Source organism: Canis lupus, chromosome 9 (genome assembly GCF_011100685.1).
Source record: "Canis lupus familiaris isolate Mischka breed German Shepherd chromosome 9, alternate assembly UU_Cfam_GSD_1.0, whole genome shotgun sequence".
NCBI lineage: Eukaryota > Metazoa > Chordata > Mammalia > Carnivora > Canidae > Canis > Canis lupus.
This window is the reverse complement of record NC_049230.1, coordinates 55,208,389-55,223,499: the sequence shown is the minus strand read 5'-3', so window position 1 is coordinate 55,223,499 and position 15,111 is coordinate 55,208,389. Positions and strand designations below refer to the sequence as shown.

At 53.8% G+C, this 15,111-nt stretch overlaps 1 protein-coding gene and 1 non-coding gene across 2 annotated transcripts; both read left to right on the top strand.

Moving 5' to 3' along the window:
• The first annotated feature begins 3,670 nt into the window (after window positions 1-3,670).
• LOC102156797 (translation initiation factor IF-2-like) lies at window positions 3,671-14,995 on the top strand. The gene is made up of 3 exons (XM_038546061.1): window positions 3,671-4,722; window positions 4,831-4,997; window positions 14,662-14,995. Exons 1-3 carry the CDS (start codon window positions 4,636-4,638, stop codon window positions 14,993-14,995), a joined length of 588 nt encoding a protein of 195 aa, XP_038401989.1. The 5' UTR covers window positions 3,671-4,635.
• On the top strand, window positions 6,444-6,654 carry LOC119873517. Its single transcript, XR_005365114.1, has one exon. It is a non-coding gene; the product is annotated as a small nucleolar RNA U3 (small nucleolar RNA).
• Window positions 14,996-15,111: the final 116 nt, after the last annotated feature.

Here is a 15,111-nt window from a genome sequence, read left to right as displayed (position 1 = left end):
CATTCCAACAGGACCTGAGGAATCTTCTGGTAGAGGCAGCATTACCTTGAGCAAGTGATTTCCAATAGACTGAAATGAACTAGTTATTGCCTCTGTGAAATGGGGCCATTATACCTGTCCTGCCTCCCTACAGATGGCTGTGGTGTTGGAAGGGTCCAAACACCTTGCATTTGCTTGCAGTAAGATTTTATCATCGCCTTCTAACACAGACAGACACAACAAGGATACATGTTCAGGCTCAGCCCCGAATGCTTGCATTCAGGTGTTCTAACTTTGACTCTACCTTTTCCCTTATTAGACCAGCACTCAGGAAGGAGGTTGTCCCTCCTGTCCAAAGTTGTCCACATTCGATTTTTAGTATATGTGCTGCCAAAGCGAGCACCACACTGTCGATTAAGCATGCACTATGCCCCCAGGACTGTCATTTTACCAAACACTGTGCCCAGCACAAATGACCTGCTCAGTAAACTGTTGAATGAATGACTGAGTGGATGCTTTATTAGAGTAATAATTAAATAGGTGGATGGACAGACAGATAATAAAACAGATGTTGGGACATTTGGATGAAAGTAATAATAATAAAAAAAGAAAGTGATATGAAAAGATCACCTGGATACATGAATGGAGCCAATGAGCTGAGGTTCTAGATGCAGAACAGGACATATTGCTGTGGGTGGGCCTCGGCGAAGGAGGCTTTAAGAGGCTTCACGCTGCAGCCTGGACTCTTTAGTTCAGAAGCAGGCCCCAGACCTGGAGCAGAGCAGGCAAGTGCCTAAGGAGCAGCCTGGTGACAGGTCAGTCAGGTTGTACCTCTGTGCAGGATATTTCCAAACCTGGAGTCCTGTCCCCTGTTCGCCAGGTCCTGCCTGTACAGTTCTGGAAGAGCAGCCGGGGTTCTTAGTGGTGATGATCAAGTGGCTTGCCTTCATAAATGAATTGACAACCTGACCTGTCCCCACTCTCAGAAGATAACAAAGCCAGGCCACCTCCCCCACCCAGAGGGGACCCTAAGAATGCTTGTACCCTGCACAGGATGTTTCAGTTTAGAAAAAATGATGTTCCTGGTTGGCTCCGTTGGTAGAACATGCAACTTTTGATCCCGGGGTCATGAGTTCAGGCCCCACATTGGGCATAGTGCCTACATTGAAGGAAAAAAAAAGATTCCTGTCCAGGAGATGACAGGGCAGGGAAGCTTTCCAAAAAGAAGCCACCTCTACCCACCTGGGGTGCTTCATCCCATCCCCTGTGCTCTTGTCTTCATCACAACTATCACTCTGAAAGCCTCTCCTTCACCGGCTGTCTTTTTTTTTTTTAATTTTATTTATTTATTCATAGACACAGAGAGAGAGAGGCAGAGACACAGGCAGAGGGAGAAGTAGGCTCCATGCAGGGAGCCCGATGTGGGACTTGATCTCGGGTCTCCAGGATCACACCCCAGGCTGCAGGCAGCGCCAAACCCCTGCGCCACCGAGGCTGCACCCTTCACTGGCTGTCTTACTTGTCCACTAGGATGTGAGCTCAGTGTGGGTAAGGATCATGTCCTGCTCATTGCTAAATCCCCGGCACCTAAAACAATGCCTGAGTCTTAGAAGGTGCTAAACTTTAGTAAATGCCCCAGGTAAAGGTATAAATAGATGGATGCATGGATCAATGTAATCTAGTCAACAACTACCAACAGCTAGTTAGTACTGGCATTGGGCTGAGCACTTTTCGTGATCCCTACAGCATTGTGAGAAATGCCATCCCTCACCCCATTTTACAGATCAGGAACCTGAAGCCCAGAGAGAGGAAGCCACTTCCCCCAGGTACAGAGCTACTGAGTGGCAGAGCCAGGTTTTAGACTTCAGTCCGTCTAACAGCAAAGTCCACATTGTTAACCATGCCACCATGATACCTGATTCTCTGTCACCCCAGCACCCAGTGAGCTTGGAGCCATTCATTGGAAGTAAAGAGTTCACCTGAGACATATTGTCTGATTCCATTTATAGAAATATCCAGATTAGGCAAATCTATAGATATAAAAAGCAGATTAGTGGTTGCCCAGAATGGAAGGGAAGGGAAGGGGAGTTGGGAAGGAATGGGAAGTGAAGGCTAATGGGCAGAGGGATTCTTTTGGAGATGATGAAAATGTTCAAAATTGATTATGGTGATGGTTGTGCAACTCTGTGAACATACAAAAAACCATTAAATTGTACATCTTAAATGGATGATCACATGGTGTGTGAATTACACCTCAGTAAAGAGCTGGGTAGGGGTGCCTGGGTGGCTCAGTCAGTTGAGTGTCTGACTCTTGGTTTCGGCTCAGGTCATGATCTCATGGATCATGAGGTAGAACCCTATGTGGGGCTTCACACTCAGTAGGGAGTCTGCTTGAGATTCTCTCTCCTCCTTCTGTTGTCCCTCCCGCACTTGCATCTGTGCTCTCTTTCCAAAATAAAAGTGAATAAGTCTTAAAAATAAATAAATAGATAAAAATAAAGAGTTGGGTAGAGGGGAGGCAGGTGGGGGATGGGCAAAATGGGTGAAGGAGTGTGGGAGGTAGAGCTTCCAGTTACAAATGAGTAAGTTGCAGGAATAAAAGGCAGCATAGGGAATACAGTCTATGATATTGTATAGCGTTGGATGGTGGCAGGTGGTAGCTGCGTTTGTGGTGGGCATAGTATAACTATAGAGATGTTGAGTCACTATGTTGTACACCTGAAACTAATGCCACAGTGTCACATACAAATAGAAATGTTTTTTATTTTTATTTATTTTTTTATTTTTTTTAAAGAAGCAGCTTCTTTTTATTTATTTATTTATGTCACACACAGAGAGAGAGGCAGAGACACAGGCAGAGGGAGAAGCAGGCTCCATGCACCGGGAGCCCGACGTGGGACTCGATCCCGGGTCTCCAGGATCGCGCCCTGGGCCAAAGGCAGGCGCCAAACCGCTGCGCCACCCAGGGATCCCCAGAAATGTTTTTTATAAAAAGAGTTGGCCAGGGGGGTGCCTGACTGGCTCAGTCGGTAGATCATACAACTCGATCTGGAGGTCGTGAGTTTGAGCCCCACATTGGGCATAGAGCTTACTTTAAAAAAATTAAACAAATAACAAAGGAGTTTGGGCTGAACTGTCTCCCCTGTCATTTACCTGCTTGCTTGGCAAGTCACTTGCTGTCTCTGAGCAGTTTCCTAACCAGTAAAATGGGAAAAATAAATGTCTCTTGGGGTTGACGTGAGCATTAAATGAGATAATAGTACACATCATTATCCCCGTTTTGTCAAGGAGGAAAACTAGACCCAGAGGAGGGAAATGATTTGGCCTGAATGTAGAGCTGGTGGGTGATAGGTGAGGAGCTCGCAGGGGGTTGCCCCTTGGCACTGCTTCTTTCAGCATGATGTAGACCCGATCAGTGTCTTTGTGCCTGCCTACCCCACCACTCCCTTCCATCCTCTACCTTCCCTAGGGCTCTGAGTCTCCCCACTGTCCAAGCCCAAAGCACACCAAGGTAGTAAGGTTCCCCCCAGAGCACGGGACGCCCTCTCCCCAGCCCCCACCCTGCTCCCCTCCTGGGGCCATGATGCTGTCTTGCTTTTGCTTGTAATAAAGAAAATATCTCAGCTACCCTTCCACAGTTGCTTGGCAACCCCAAAGGAGGGTGGGGGGAGCCAAAGGGAGGAGGGAAGGGGGAGGACTCTGGAGCCAATCTGGAGACAAAGAGTAGGATTTCGGTGACACACGGAGCCTTCTTAGTGCTAACCTGGCCTGGCTGGGAGGCTGGTGGGGTGGGGGCTTCCTCCCACCCCAGCCGCTCACACCAATAAATATGCATTAGGGAAGTGGGCAGAGTTTTTCCCACAGACCTGAAAGGCCACAGCTGACCTTTTTACCCTCTTTATGTACCAATGTGACAGTCAGAGAGAGCAAAGAGCAGGACCCCCTGAGATGCCTCCCCCCTGGCCTTCTGACTTGGGGAAACTTTTCACCCTCCTCCTTCCCCTGGCCCCAGACCAGGTCACAGCCTTGCTCGGGCTCCTGTCACAGGGATTTCAGGTGGGAGTCAGGAGCTCCCAGCTTCAGGATCTGCCTCAGGCCCTGTCCACTTTGGTGGCAGAGAGCCAGGCATGAGGCCCTGGCTCAGCCTGTAAAGGCTCTCCCTGCCTTCCGGGACCAGTCTCTGCCTGTGGCTCCCCATACTGTGCCCCTCCCCACCCCACCTCTGCCTGGGGCCTCCTCCCTGAGGAGCCCTTTGCTCTGCCAGTCCCCTTCCATGGTCCTCTGTTCCTCTTCTCTTTCCTGGCCTCACTTCATGTCCCTCTTTTCCTGCCACCCACTCCTCCATGTGGTTTCCCTCTTTCCCTCTTCTCCTTTGGGGGGCCCCTTCTCCCCCGCCACCCCTACTTCAGCAGCACCCCCCTTTGAAAACTAGAAAGTCCTGGAAGATGCCATTTCCCTGAAATGAAGATGGCATTTGGGGGTTGCAAAGGCGGGAGGGTGGGGGCGGTGATCTCTCTCCCTGGTGCCCTGGCTTGCTGGCCAGTGGCCGGGGGTGGAGAAAGTCCTCTCTGAATGGAGTCAGTGTAAAGACAGGAAAAGCAAACACCTCAGCCTGGGCCAGGCTGGCCTGTTTGGGGGTAGGGGTGGGGGGGCAGGATGGGCAGGGGCCTGGGCTCATCTTTGCCTCTCCTGGCTCCTGAGGGACCCTGGCTTCCTGGCTCCCTGGCACCCAGCATCCAGAAAGTAAGTGGGTTTAGGGGCTGTGGACAAGCCCTCTAGGACACACCTTCACCCGAATCTTTCCTGGTCCCACTGCCCAACCCCCCAGCTGGTGCCCTTCCTGCCAGGCAGATGCCAGGAAAATCTGTGCCTGGGAAGGAAGGTCTGGCACCTGAGGGCCTGCTTGACCAGCCCTTCCAGCAGCAGGAACTGCCTGAGAAGTTACCTTGTGCCAGAGACAGCCCCAGCAGTGCCATCTGCCTCCCAGGGCTGAGGGGACCCCAAGATGCTCTGCCCAGGTGAGTTCTCCTCTGGCCCCACAGCCAGATGGTGAGGGATGGGGAGGCTGGTATCACCCCTCAGCCCCCAGGAATCTATGACATTTTCCACTATGCTGTCTCACCCTCCGTCTGTGGTACGTGTCGCTAGTACTTGGGTGAAAGGAGCCAAGAGGAAGGATGGTTAGAGAAGCTGGAGGTGAAGTCTGAGGTTGAGGGGAGACAGGACGGGCTGGAGTCTGGGGAGCAGGTCTCTTGGGCTTCAAACCAATTTTTTATTAGACTTGTGGAATCAGAGCCTCCTGTGATAGTCTCCTTTGGACACTTTAGATCCTAAAAGACTCTTGGAATGAACTCAGAAAGGAGCAGCAACTCTTCCTGCATGACACAGCAAGTTGGCAGAGCTGGGACTCAGACCCACCGGGCTCCCTTACCAGACTGAGGGCAGTACCTGTTGACATTATGGGTGCCGCACGCTTGGCCACCTCTCCTTTGCATTCCACATATACTTTGGTCCCTCTGGAGTTAAATAGTGGAGAGGGACAGACTCTGAACAGCACCCCGCAGGGCCCCCTTCCTTTCCTGTCCTCTCCCAGGGCGGAGTACCATGCCCAGGGCTGGGCAGCCCCTGACTGCCCCTGAGAAGCCACGGTTGGTCTTTGCCTTACAGGTCCCAGAGAACAGGGCCCCCTTTGCTCTCGGTGTCTGACCATAGTCCCTTATACTGTAATCAAAATACAACCATTTCCTGGAAAGGAAGGCTGACCTAGAGATGTCCTGGCCATTGGACGTGGCTGCAAGGATCTTGCTGATAGCAATGGGCAGCCCTCACTGAGCCAGGTGCCATCTAAGGCCTTCTGTGTAGCTTACAGAATGGTCACCACACTCCTACAAGGTGAGTTCGGTTTTACAGGTTGGAAAACTGAGGCACAGAGTATTGCAGTAACTTGTCCATCATGGACATACTACCAGGAAAAATCAGAGCGGGGATTAGAACCCATTGCCTGGCTCCCTTAAATGTTCTATCCTGCTTCTAATTCCTAGGAGGTCTCCACTAGAGGTCATTTTGTCCAATCCCCTGCATCTGGGTGTCTGCCCAGGCCAACCTCTGTTCACAGACAAGAATCAATCTCGTTTTTTAAAAGCACCTGCTCCAAGGGTAGAATTCCCCCTGGGGGTAATCAGACATTTATTTATTCATAGCCTTCTGGCCAGGAGGAGAAGCCCTCCCACCCAGAACTCCCCAGGGTCCAGCTGCCTCTTTGCCTCTCTCCTTCTCACTGCAGTGTAATCAGAAGTGAGCCAGCCCTGTCTTGTCTCGGCTCCACAGACTCCAAGCTGTGTGGCCCTGGACAAGTGACTTACCTTCTCTGAGCCTCAGTTATCAACTGTCAACTGGAGTTCATGATATACCTGCTTTGTGAGGTTGCTGAGAGTGATATGATCAAAGTGATCAAAGGGAATGACAAGACTGTATTTTCAGGGATCATTTCTATAGTTTGTTACTGGTGAAGTTTCTCTGAACATCTAGAGCCTCAGAAACCATGAGGAGGGCGCAGTATTCCCTCCTGAGTGTGATGCCAGCTCGTGGTGTTGCTTCTGCAACTGCCATTTGTCATAGAGAATTGTCCTTCTCTTCCTTTGGGAGAGCAAGACGGAGAGGATGGCGCTGAGTGGTCTCTGTTACTTAAAAAAAAAAAAAAAAAAAAGACGAAGGCCAGAAAGAGGTTAGTGATTACAGTACCTGGCACCTGCGAAGTGCCCAGAATTAAAGGGGTAAATACTTCTCACTATCACTATATTGTCATCATCATCATTATGGAAATCCCTCTGTTTGCAAGCTCAGAGCCTCATGCTTTGGGCCTTTAGGGTTAGCCTCCTTATTGTAATAAGACAAGGAAACTGAGGCCCAGAGTGAAGAAAGATTTGCCCAGGGTCACATGGCAAATTGGTGGCTAAGCAGAAAGTGGCTCTCAGCACCCCCCACCTCCTCCACAGTGGGATCCCCATCACTTCTCCTTTGCCCCCTCTCCCCAGCTCTGGCCCTCCTCTGGGGAGCGCAGGGTCAGGCCCTGGCACCCAGTCCCTCCCAGGCAGAGCCAGGGAGAGAAGTGGTGGCCCTGCTTGGAAGAGTAGGCTCAGAAGCCCGGCGCGTTCTCAGCCCTGGCTCTTTGTCTGCTGCTTTGTGATGGTAAGTGCCGCTCCTAAATCAGTTCTGTGACACCGTTATTGTTGCCCAGCCCGCAAAGAGTCTAAACTTTTCCCCTGAGGTCAAGAATGTGGCCGGTCCCCTAGCCGCCAGGAGCAGGGGCCTGGGTGGCTGGGGGTGGGGCTGGGGCCTCACCCCGAGCCGGGCGAGATGTGGAGGGGAGGGGGTCAGCGGGAACAAAACGCTTTGAAATGCCTCCTCTCCATCACTGCCAACATTGTCCGCTGCCCGCGGGGGGCCTGGCACCGCCTCGCCGGGGCTCCGGCCCCCAGCCCTGGCCAGGCCCGGCCCAGCTTCTGAAAATGGACAGAAGGCTATTGTCCCTCTTCGAAGTCCTTTGTCTGCCCCAGTTCCAGATGTCTAGGCTGGGACCAGGGAGCTGACCCATGGTGGGCAGGGGGGAGAGGACAAAAGGGGAGAGCACGGGTCACTGCATCCTGAGGGGTCGTTCCCAGACCCTGAGATCCCACCCAGCCGTGGCCCAGTCACCTTCTGGGCCGTCTCAGCTCTGGGATCGTCCCTATTCCTTGTCCCTCCTCCCCTTCCCACCAGACCAGGTTCCTGCCTCAGGAGGGAAGGCCACAGGGGTGCAGGAGTTAAGAGCTGGATGCCTTGGGATCCCCACAGCTCTACCCTAGTCATTGTGATCTTGGGCATGTTGTATCCCTCTTTCGGCCTGCCGTCCCCATGGAAGTTCCACGGACCAGAGTTCATTGATTCACAAGTAGCAACAGAGCCCTCCTGTGTGCCAGCTCCGTGCTGGGTGTGGGGGTGCATGGTGCTGGATGGGCCACTCAGACCCTTCCAGAATGAGGTTAGTAAGGGGTAACATTCCACCCAAATTCTCCGTGTTGGGTACTGGGCCAGCCACCTCACCTGCATGATCTCATCCTTTTTACAACAAAATCAAGGATGCAGAATATTGTTCTGACACCCATTCCCCAGCTTTGGACATGGAGACTAGGATGTCAAGTCACTTGCCCCAAGCCAGGCTGCTGGAAACAGCAAAGCCGGGATTTTAGCCCAGGTTGACCCACAGCCACCGAGAGGAATGATCTGCTAATGAATACTTGGAAGGTGCAGAACACAGAGCCTGGCACTGCTCCGGGAGCTGGTGGTATTAACTCCACCCATCAGTTATCCCATTTCTTTTTTTTTTTTTTTTTTTAGTATTTTATTTATTTATTCATGAGAGACACAGAGAGAGACAGAGACATAGGCAGAGAGAGAAGCAGGCTCCCTGCAGGGAGCCTGATGTGGGACCTGATCCCAGGACCCCAGGATCATGTCCCAGACTGAAGGCAGATGCTCAACCGCTGAGCCACCCGGGCGTCCAGTTATTCCATTTCACAGATGGCCCTACTACGGATGCTCAGACCAGGAAAAGAAAGTGGGGGTGGGGAGCAAGGAGCTGGGGGAAACTGAAATAGCACCACCACCACCAACTCGGAATCGGGGAACCACCAGGGCTTGCCAAGGAATGGCAGGCAGCTCAGTTCTGTGTGGGCTTGAGCAAGCAACTTAGACTTGCCATGCCTCTGTTTCCTCATCTATGAAATGTAAATCTTCCCTACTTCATGGGCACAGTTGCAAAATTAAATCAGATACCACATTTAAAGCACTTAGCACAATGCCTGGCACTCAGCAGGATGTTGATAGCTACTACTACTATTATTCTGAAGGGGGCTCTCATTTGTCCCTTTGAACCCCTCTCACCTGGGGTCACCTGAGGACTAGGCTCTGTTGAGGGGAGGGGGTGTCAGGTTAGCAATTGGGGGGGTGGGGAGAGCAATGCTTGGTCTTCTTGGGGTCTCTGGAAGTCTCTCAATAGGCTACTCCCAGGGGCCAGGCAAGGGCATGATGTAGGAAGGAGCTGGGCCCAGAGGAGTTAACAGCTCCCAGGCCCAGGCCCAGCAGGGCTGCCACGCTGCAGCCACAGCCACAGCAAGGATTTTAGCAGAGGAGCCAGGACTTCTTCCTGATGGGCAAAACAGCTGGCTGCCTGGGGAAAACAGCTGGCCTGGCCCCAGCTTCCTGAGGACTGAGGCAGAGCCTCAGAGGAGGGTAGCTCTACATCTGGGGTCCTGGGAGACGAGGGCATGGCCAAGAGGGAGAGGGTGGTCCTCTGGAGACAGTGTGGGTGTTGGGTGGGACCCCTGGAGGCGAGGGGGTGTGGGCAGATTCCTAGAGCCAAGGCCAAGGTATGCTAGGTCTAAGCAGAATGGGCAGAGTGATTCCAGCTGGGCAAGGGGTCTCAGTCTCCCCACAAAGAGGAAAGATGAGGAGCAGGGGAGCCGATGGGGGTCAAGCTTGCACTCAGTCCTGGGTCTTCTTGGAACCGGGCTTGGAATCTGAGCTAGGAAGGAACCCAGGCGGGTCTCCTGGACTCCCATCTGCCGAGCTGCACCCAGGACCAGGAGCAGGGCATGGGCTCTTCCTCTGGCCAAGATGCTGGGCTCCCTTGACCACAAAGCAGGACAGGGGCCCAGAGAGCCCCCAACCCAGGAGTCATGAAGCTGGCAGCTGGTAAGAGCTCCATCCATGCATTCTCTCCGCTGTGCGCCCCTGTTCTTAGCTTGCTTGGCTGCCAGGCTGTGAGGACCCCCAACCTTGGGGCTCTGTCTGGGCCCCAGGGTACCTCTAGGCTGCCCCCACCCATTGGCAGGGAAGCAGTACCTGAGACCTCACATGAGGTTGGGTAGGGTAGACAGAGGGTTAATAAGGGTATAGCCAGAGTCCAGTGGCCAGAGCCGCCTGTCTGGGCTTCTGACTCCCAAGCCCCACAGTCCAGACACCCCTAATTTCTTTCTGACCAAGGGGGCTTCTCTAGCCCACCTTCCTAACCCCCAGGGAGAGGGGGTTGGCCCCTCCCTGGGGTGTGCCAGCCTCAGTGCCTCTCTCCCTATTGAAAGCCATCCCGCAAAGACTTTGCCAGTGAGCAGGCCTCAGAGCAGAGGCTCCCAGCGGGGAAGAAGGTGCAGGGGAGGGGGACAATTCTTCCGGGGTCTCTGGGTCCCAATGCCAGACCAAAGCTTGAGGCGCTGGCGCCACCACCTGGCTCTGGCTAGAACCACAGTGGCTGAGGGACAGGAGTGAAGATGCTGTTTTGGGTGGGGTGAGGATGACCCAGAGCCTAGTTAGATGTTGGTTCAGGGTGGTTTGAACCTGTTCAGCCAGATGGGCCCAGACCATCATTTTTTCCCAGGCGTATAATCTACATTATGTGGAGAATGAAGCCATAGGCCCCTTAGAACAGCTGCTTCAAACTTCAGCCTACATCAAAATCACCTGGAAGCCTTCTTGGTTTAAACTCCACTCCCAGTTTCTGATTCAGTAGGTGTGGGGAGGGGCCTAGGAATTTACATTTCTAACAATTTCCAGGTGAGGCTGATGCTGGCTGGTCCAGGGACCATACTCTGACAACCACTGCTTTAGTGTTTCTGTGAATTTGGCCCAATATTACCTTTGTAGAGGATGTCCTATTTTTGTATTTTGGAGCAAAAAATGAGTGGAAGTGGCAGTACAGGTGTATGATCAGTCCACCATAGTTATCTCCCACCCCCCATACTTCTATTGAGAGCCCACCCTATGTCCTGCTGGCCCTGCTCTAGGGCTGGGGATAAAATGGTAAATGAGGTGGATGGGTCCCTGCCTCAGAGCTTACAGCCAGGCGGCTGTGGCATGTGATCTTCCCACCTGGGAGTCTTTTTTTTTTTTTTTTTTTTTAAGATTTCATTTATTTATTCATGAGAGACACAGAGAAAGGAGCAGGCTCCATGCAGGGAGCCCAACGTGGGACTCAATCCTGAAACTCCAGGATCACGCCCCGAGTGAAGGCAGGCACTTAACCGCTAAGCCACCCAGGTGTCCCCTCACCTGGGAGTCTAAAAGGCAGCTCAAAATAAGGTCCAGACAAACCTTGAGTCACATTCCACCAGCTTCTTCCCAGATCTTTCCCACTCAGTACCTAGCCCACCAGGCAGTCTAGCTGCAAAGCCCATCACCTCGATTCCTTGCTCTGTCTCCCACATGTAATCCCACAAGCCTGAAGGGGCTCTCCTGTTTCCATCCTTGCCCCCACAGTCCACCCTCCATGTGGCAGCCAGAGCAATCCTTTTAGGACAAATCACTTCACTTCTCTGCTTACCCCCTCTAGTGTGTTTCTATTGCATTTAAAAAACATCCAAAATCCTGTCGCAGCCTCATGGTCCTAGGTGATCCTCACTTCTTCCCACACTCCCCTAGCTCCCTGGGCTCTAACCACTGGCCTCCCTACCTGTTCCACCCCTCACCCACCGCGAGACCTTGGCCTGACCTGGTCCCTCCAGTGGAACATTCTTCCCCCAGTACTACTCTTGGCTGGCTCCCCTTGTGCCCTGAAATAGCTTCACTGACTCTTCTTTTTTTTTCCTTAAGATTTATTTATTTATTTATTCATGATAGACACACACACACACACACACAGAGAGGGGGGCAGAGACATAGGCAGAGGGAGAAGCAGGCTCCATGCAGGGAGCCTGATATGGGACTCAATCCCGGGACTCCAGGATCGTGCCCTGGGCCAAAGGCAGGCGCCAAACTGCTGAGCCACCCAGGGATCCCTTCACTGACTCTTCTACTCAACGGTGCCTCACACTCTCAGCTACTCTCTGTTCTTATTAACTGGTTTTATGCCATTCATAGCATTTACCCTTCTTTGAAGCTATTTATTAATTTATCAGTATGTGTCCCCTCACCGGGATGTGAGCACCCTAGAAGCAGATACTGTCTTGTGCACCTTCCAGCTGCACATTCAGTGAGCATGTGCTCAATAAATACTTGCTGAATGAATGGGATTATATAGGATGCCACGTCAAGGGTATGTCCCCCAGACATGACATGCAGAAGGCTTTCCAGAAGGAGGAAGTTTAGACTGAGACTGGAGGGCCTGTGGGAGTTGGCCAGAAAGACCAGTTCAGGCAGAGGGAAGAAACAGAGGTGGTGGGGGCGAGGATATGGGACAATCCTAAAGCACAGAGTGTTCAGGAAACTGTACCTCGCCCAAATCAGCTTGAGCATCAGATTGGTTGGGGGTGGTGGGGAGTCAGAGGCATTGGAGAAACATCATGCAGACCATGCAGGGCCTCGGTGCTCCTGGAGGGGTTTGAACCCTACGGTGACAGCAGCAGGCAGTCCCTGAAGGATATTGGCCCCAGGCGTTTAGAAAGGGTGGCTGAGTGCAGAATGGTTTCCAGGGAGAAAGCTTGGGGAGCAGATCTCTGGGAGAACCTGTGGGCCCGGTGAGCAAAGCTGGTGCCCTGATCCAGGCAAGTAGCAGTGCAGAAGCAAAGAGGTGTCCATGTGCCAGAGATGCGGAGGAGGTGGGCCTGCCAGGATAAGGTGATGCAGTGGGTTGAAAGAGGGACATGTCCTCAGTGACCCCCAGCTGTCTAGCTCAAGGGGCCAGGTGGCCAAGGTGCCGTTTGTTAGATTGGGGAGGCCACTTTACGGGGAGCATGTTTGGGGGAAAGGTTGGGGTTCTGTTTTGAACAGGTGGAATTTTCGGGTGCCTGGCTGGCTCAGTCAGTAGAGCATGTGACTCCTGATCTGAGGGTGATGAGGCTGACCCCCCGCTGGGTGGAGAGTTTACTTAAAAAAAAAAAAAAACTGTTGGAATCTGCGTCCAAATGGGCAGTGGAGACACATGTCAGTTTTCTAGAAAGAGAGTGGCCCATGTGCTCTGCTGCTGAAAGCGAGCCCTCTTGGATGAGGAGGCAATGTCCATTGAGGGGGGTGACCAGGAGGATCCTGGTGTTGGCAGGAGCAGTCTGGCTAGAGCAGCCTTGGTGTGTGTCAAGCCATGAAGGGAGATGAAGGAAGGTCTCAATAAAGCAAAGCACACATCCCCATTCCAGATGTTTGGAGGGAGAGACAGATAAGGCTGCGGCTGGGGGGCCAGCAGGCAGCTTGGTGTTTTCGTATTTTAAGCTGGGGGAGATTTAAGTCCTTTGGAAGGTCAAAAGGAGTGCAGCCCCGGTGGCTCAGCAGTTAAGCACCGCATTCAGCCCAGGGCATGATCCTGCATGGAGACTGCTTCTCCCTCTGCCTGTGTCTCTGCCTCTCTGTGTCTCTCATGAATAAATAAAATCTTAAAAAAAAAAAAAAAAGGAAGGTTAAAAGGAGCACCCAGAGGAGAGGGGGCTTCTGATGGTCCAGGAAGGGCAAAGGGATGGCATTTGGAGCTTAGGGACCATTTGACCGTGAGGAAGGGTGGTGCCTCTTCCACTGTACCAGGCAGGAGAACTGGGGCAGACTTGGGGGCCAGGGATGGAGGTTTGTAGGCTGGAAACGAGAGGTCCCAGGTGAGGGCTTCTCTTTTCTCCAAAAAGTAGCATGGGAGCTTCAGAAGCTATGAAATGCCACAGAGGAGAGGGGGCAGGGCATAGGAAAACTGGACCGTGGGGCCTGGTGAGAGTCCAGCTGAGAGTGGAAGTTCTGAGTCTGCAGTAGCCCCACCGTGCTAAAAGCCAAGATAGTTATAGGGTTTTCCCAGGCAGGGATGATGGGAGAACCTGCAGGCAAGGGAGGCAGTGACAGGATGGATCGATCCCTGGATGGCATGGGGAAGGAGGAAGGGGACAGCGGGAGGCATTCAAGGAAGGAGAAGGAGGAGGAAGAGGACTTGAGGCCAGAGAAAAATTTGGAAGCACCAATAGGATGGGCAGAGGTGCTGGGATGACTCTGGGATTGGTAAGGTGGGGCACACTGCTTCACTTTAGAAAGGGAATCCCCATTCTGGGGCTGCGAGAGCCTTCTGGGCAGAGGCTACCATGCCAGGGAAGGGACTCTTCTATGGGGCCTCAGGCCTTTCATTGCAGGGCCACTAGCCACCTAGAAGCTTTGACTGGGGCCCAGTGGAAGCTTGGGAGCCACGCTGAAGACCAGGATTCCTGGGTTTGATGCCGCTACAGGCTGTGGCGTCACCAGGCAAGTCCATTCCTTGCTGGTTCCCCACCCCTCCCCTCCCAGCAGAGATAGTGGGCACAGGCTCAGCCGTCTTCTTCTCTGACCCTGGGAAGAGCCTGAAGGGAGATCCCAAGCTGCCATAGGAAAGTAGGCCTCCCGGTGGGTGGGTGAATGGAAGGGGAGCCTGGCTTCCTCTGCTTTCCTATCTTCCAGCCCCGGCAACTCTTCCCGGGATCAGGCTCCATGCAGAGAGAAGCTTCAAGGTATTCACTCTCTCAAGGCATCCCTGCAAACCCATCCAGATGAGGATCAGAGGCTCAGGGAAAGTGGCCTGTGATCACAGCAGATCCGGAGCTGGAGCCCGCCTGTAGGCCCTTCCCTTTCCTGCCGTTCACATTTCAGCAGGGGCCTCAGGACCCCGATTCTGCCGCCTGGGAGGCCATACCTCCGGCTTTGGACCGGGCTGGCTCTTGCTGCCCCCCCGCCCCCGGGTCTGCACTCAGCCTCAAGGTTGGATTTGCTCTCTTAAAGGGCCGGAGCCGCGCGGGCGCTGGCGGCAGAGGCGACGACGTCGACGCGCGGAGGACGCCCAGCTCGAGGCGCCGCGGGATGCAGCACTCAGGTCGGGGGGACCCCGGGACTCCCGCCCCGCCCCCCGGCCGGGCGTCGCCGCGCAGGTCTGCGAAGTTTCGCGTGGGTCCGCCAGAGGGCGCCCCGGGGCGAGGCGGGGCGAGGCGGGGCGGGGCGGGGGCCGGGAGCCCCGCAGGGCTGCGGCGGGTCGGTCCCGCCCGAGGGTCGGATGCTGGCCGGGCGATCCGGACTCGAGGGCACCGGACGCTCCGCGGAGCCGGATTCCGGGGGATGAATGCACCGGGCTTCAGAGTGGAGCGTTCTCAGCCGCCGCCGCGGCTCGGATGCCGTCCCCCCGACTGACCCTCCGGTCCCCCCTCCCCACCGCCCGCGCCCAGCCGGGAGGGGACT

What these genes read in the sequence shown, in the direction of transcription:
- LOC102156797 (XM_038546061.1), top strand. Translation starts at nt 4,636, where the DNA reads ATGGGCAGGGGCCTGGGCTCATCTTTGCCTCTCCTGGCTCCTGAGGGA. An exon ending in TGGCACCCAGCATCCAGAAA is followed by an intron (nt 4,723 to 4,830) that starts GTAAGTGGGTTT and finishes CCTGCCAGGCAG; the next exon opens with ATGCCAGGAAAATCTGTGCC. An exon ending in CCCCAAGATGCTCTGCCCAG is followed by an intron (nt 4,998 to 14,661) that starts GTGAGTTCTCCT and finishes GCTCTCTTAAAG; the next exon opens with GGCCGGAGCCGCGCGGGCGC.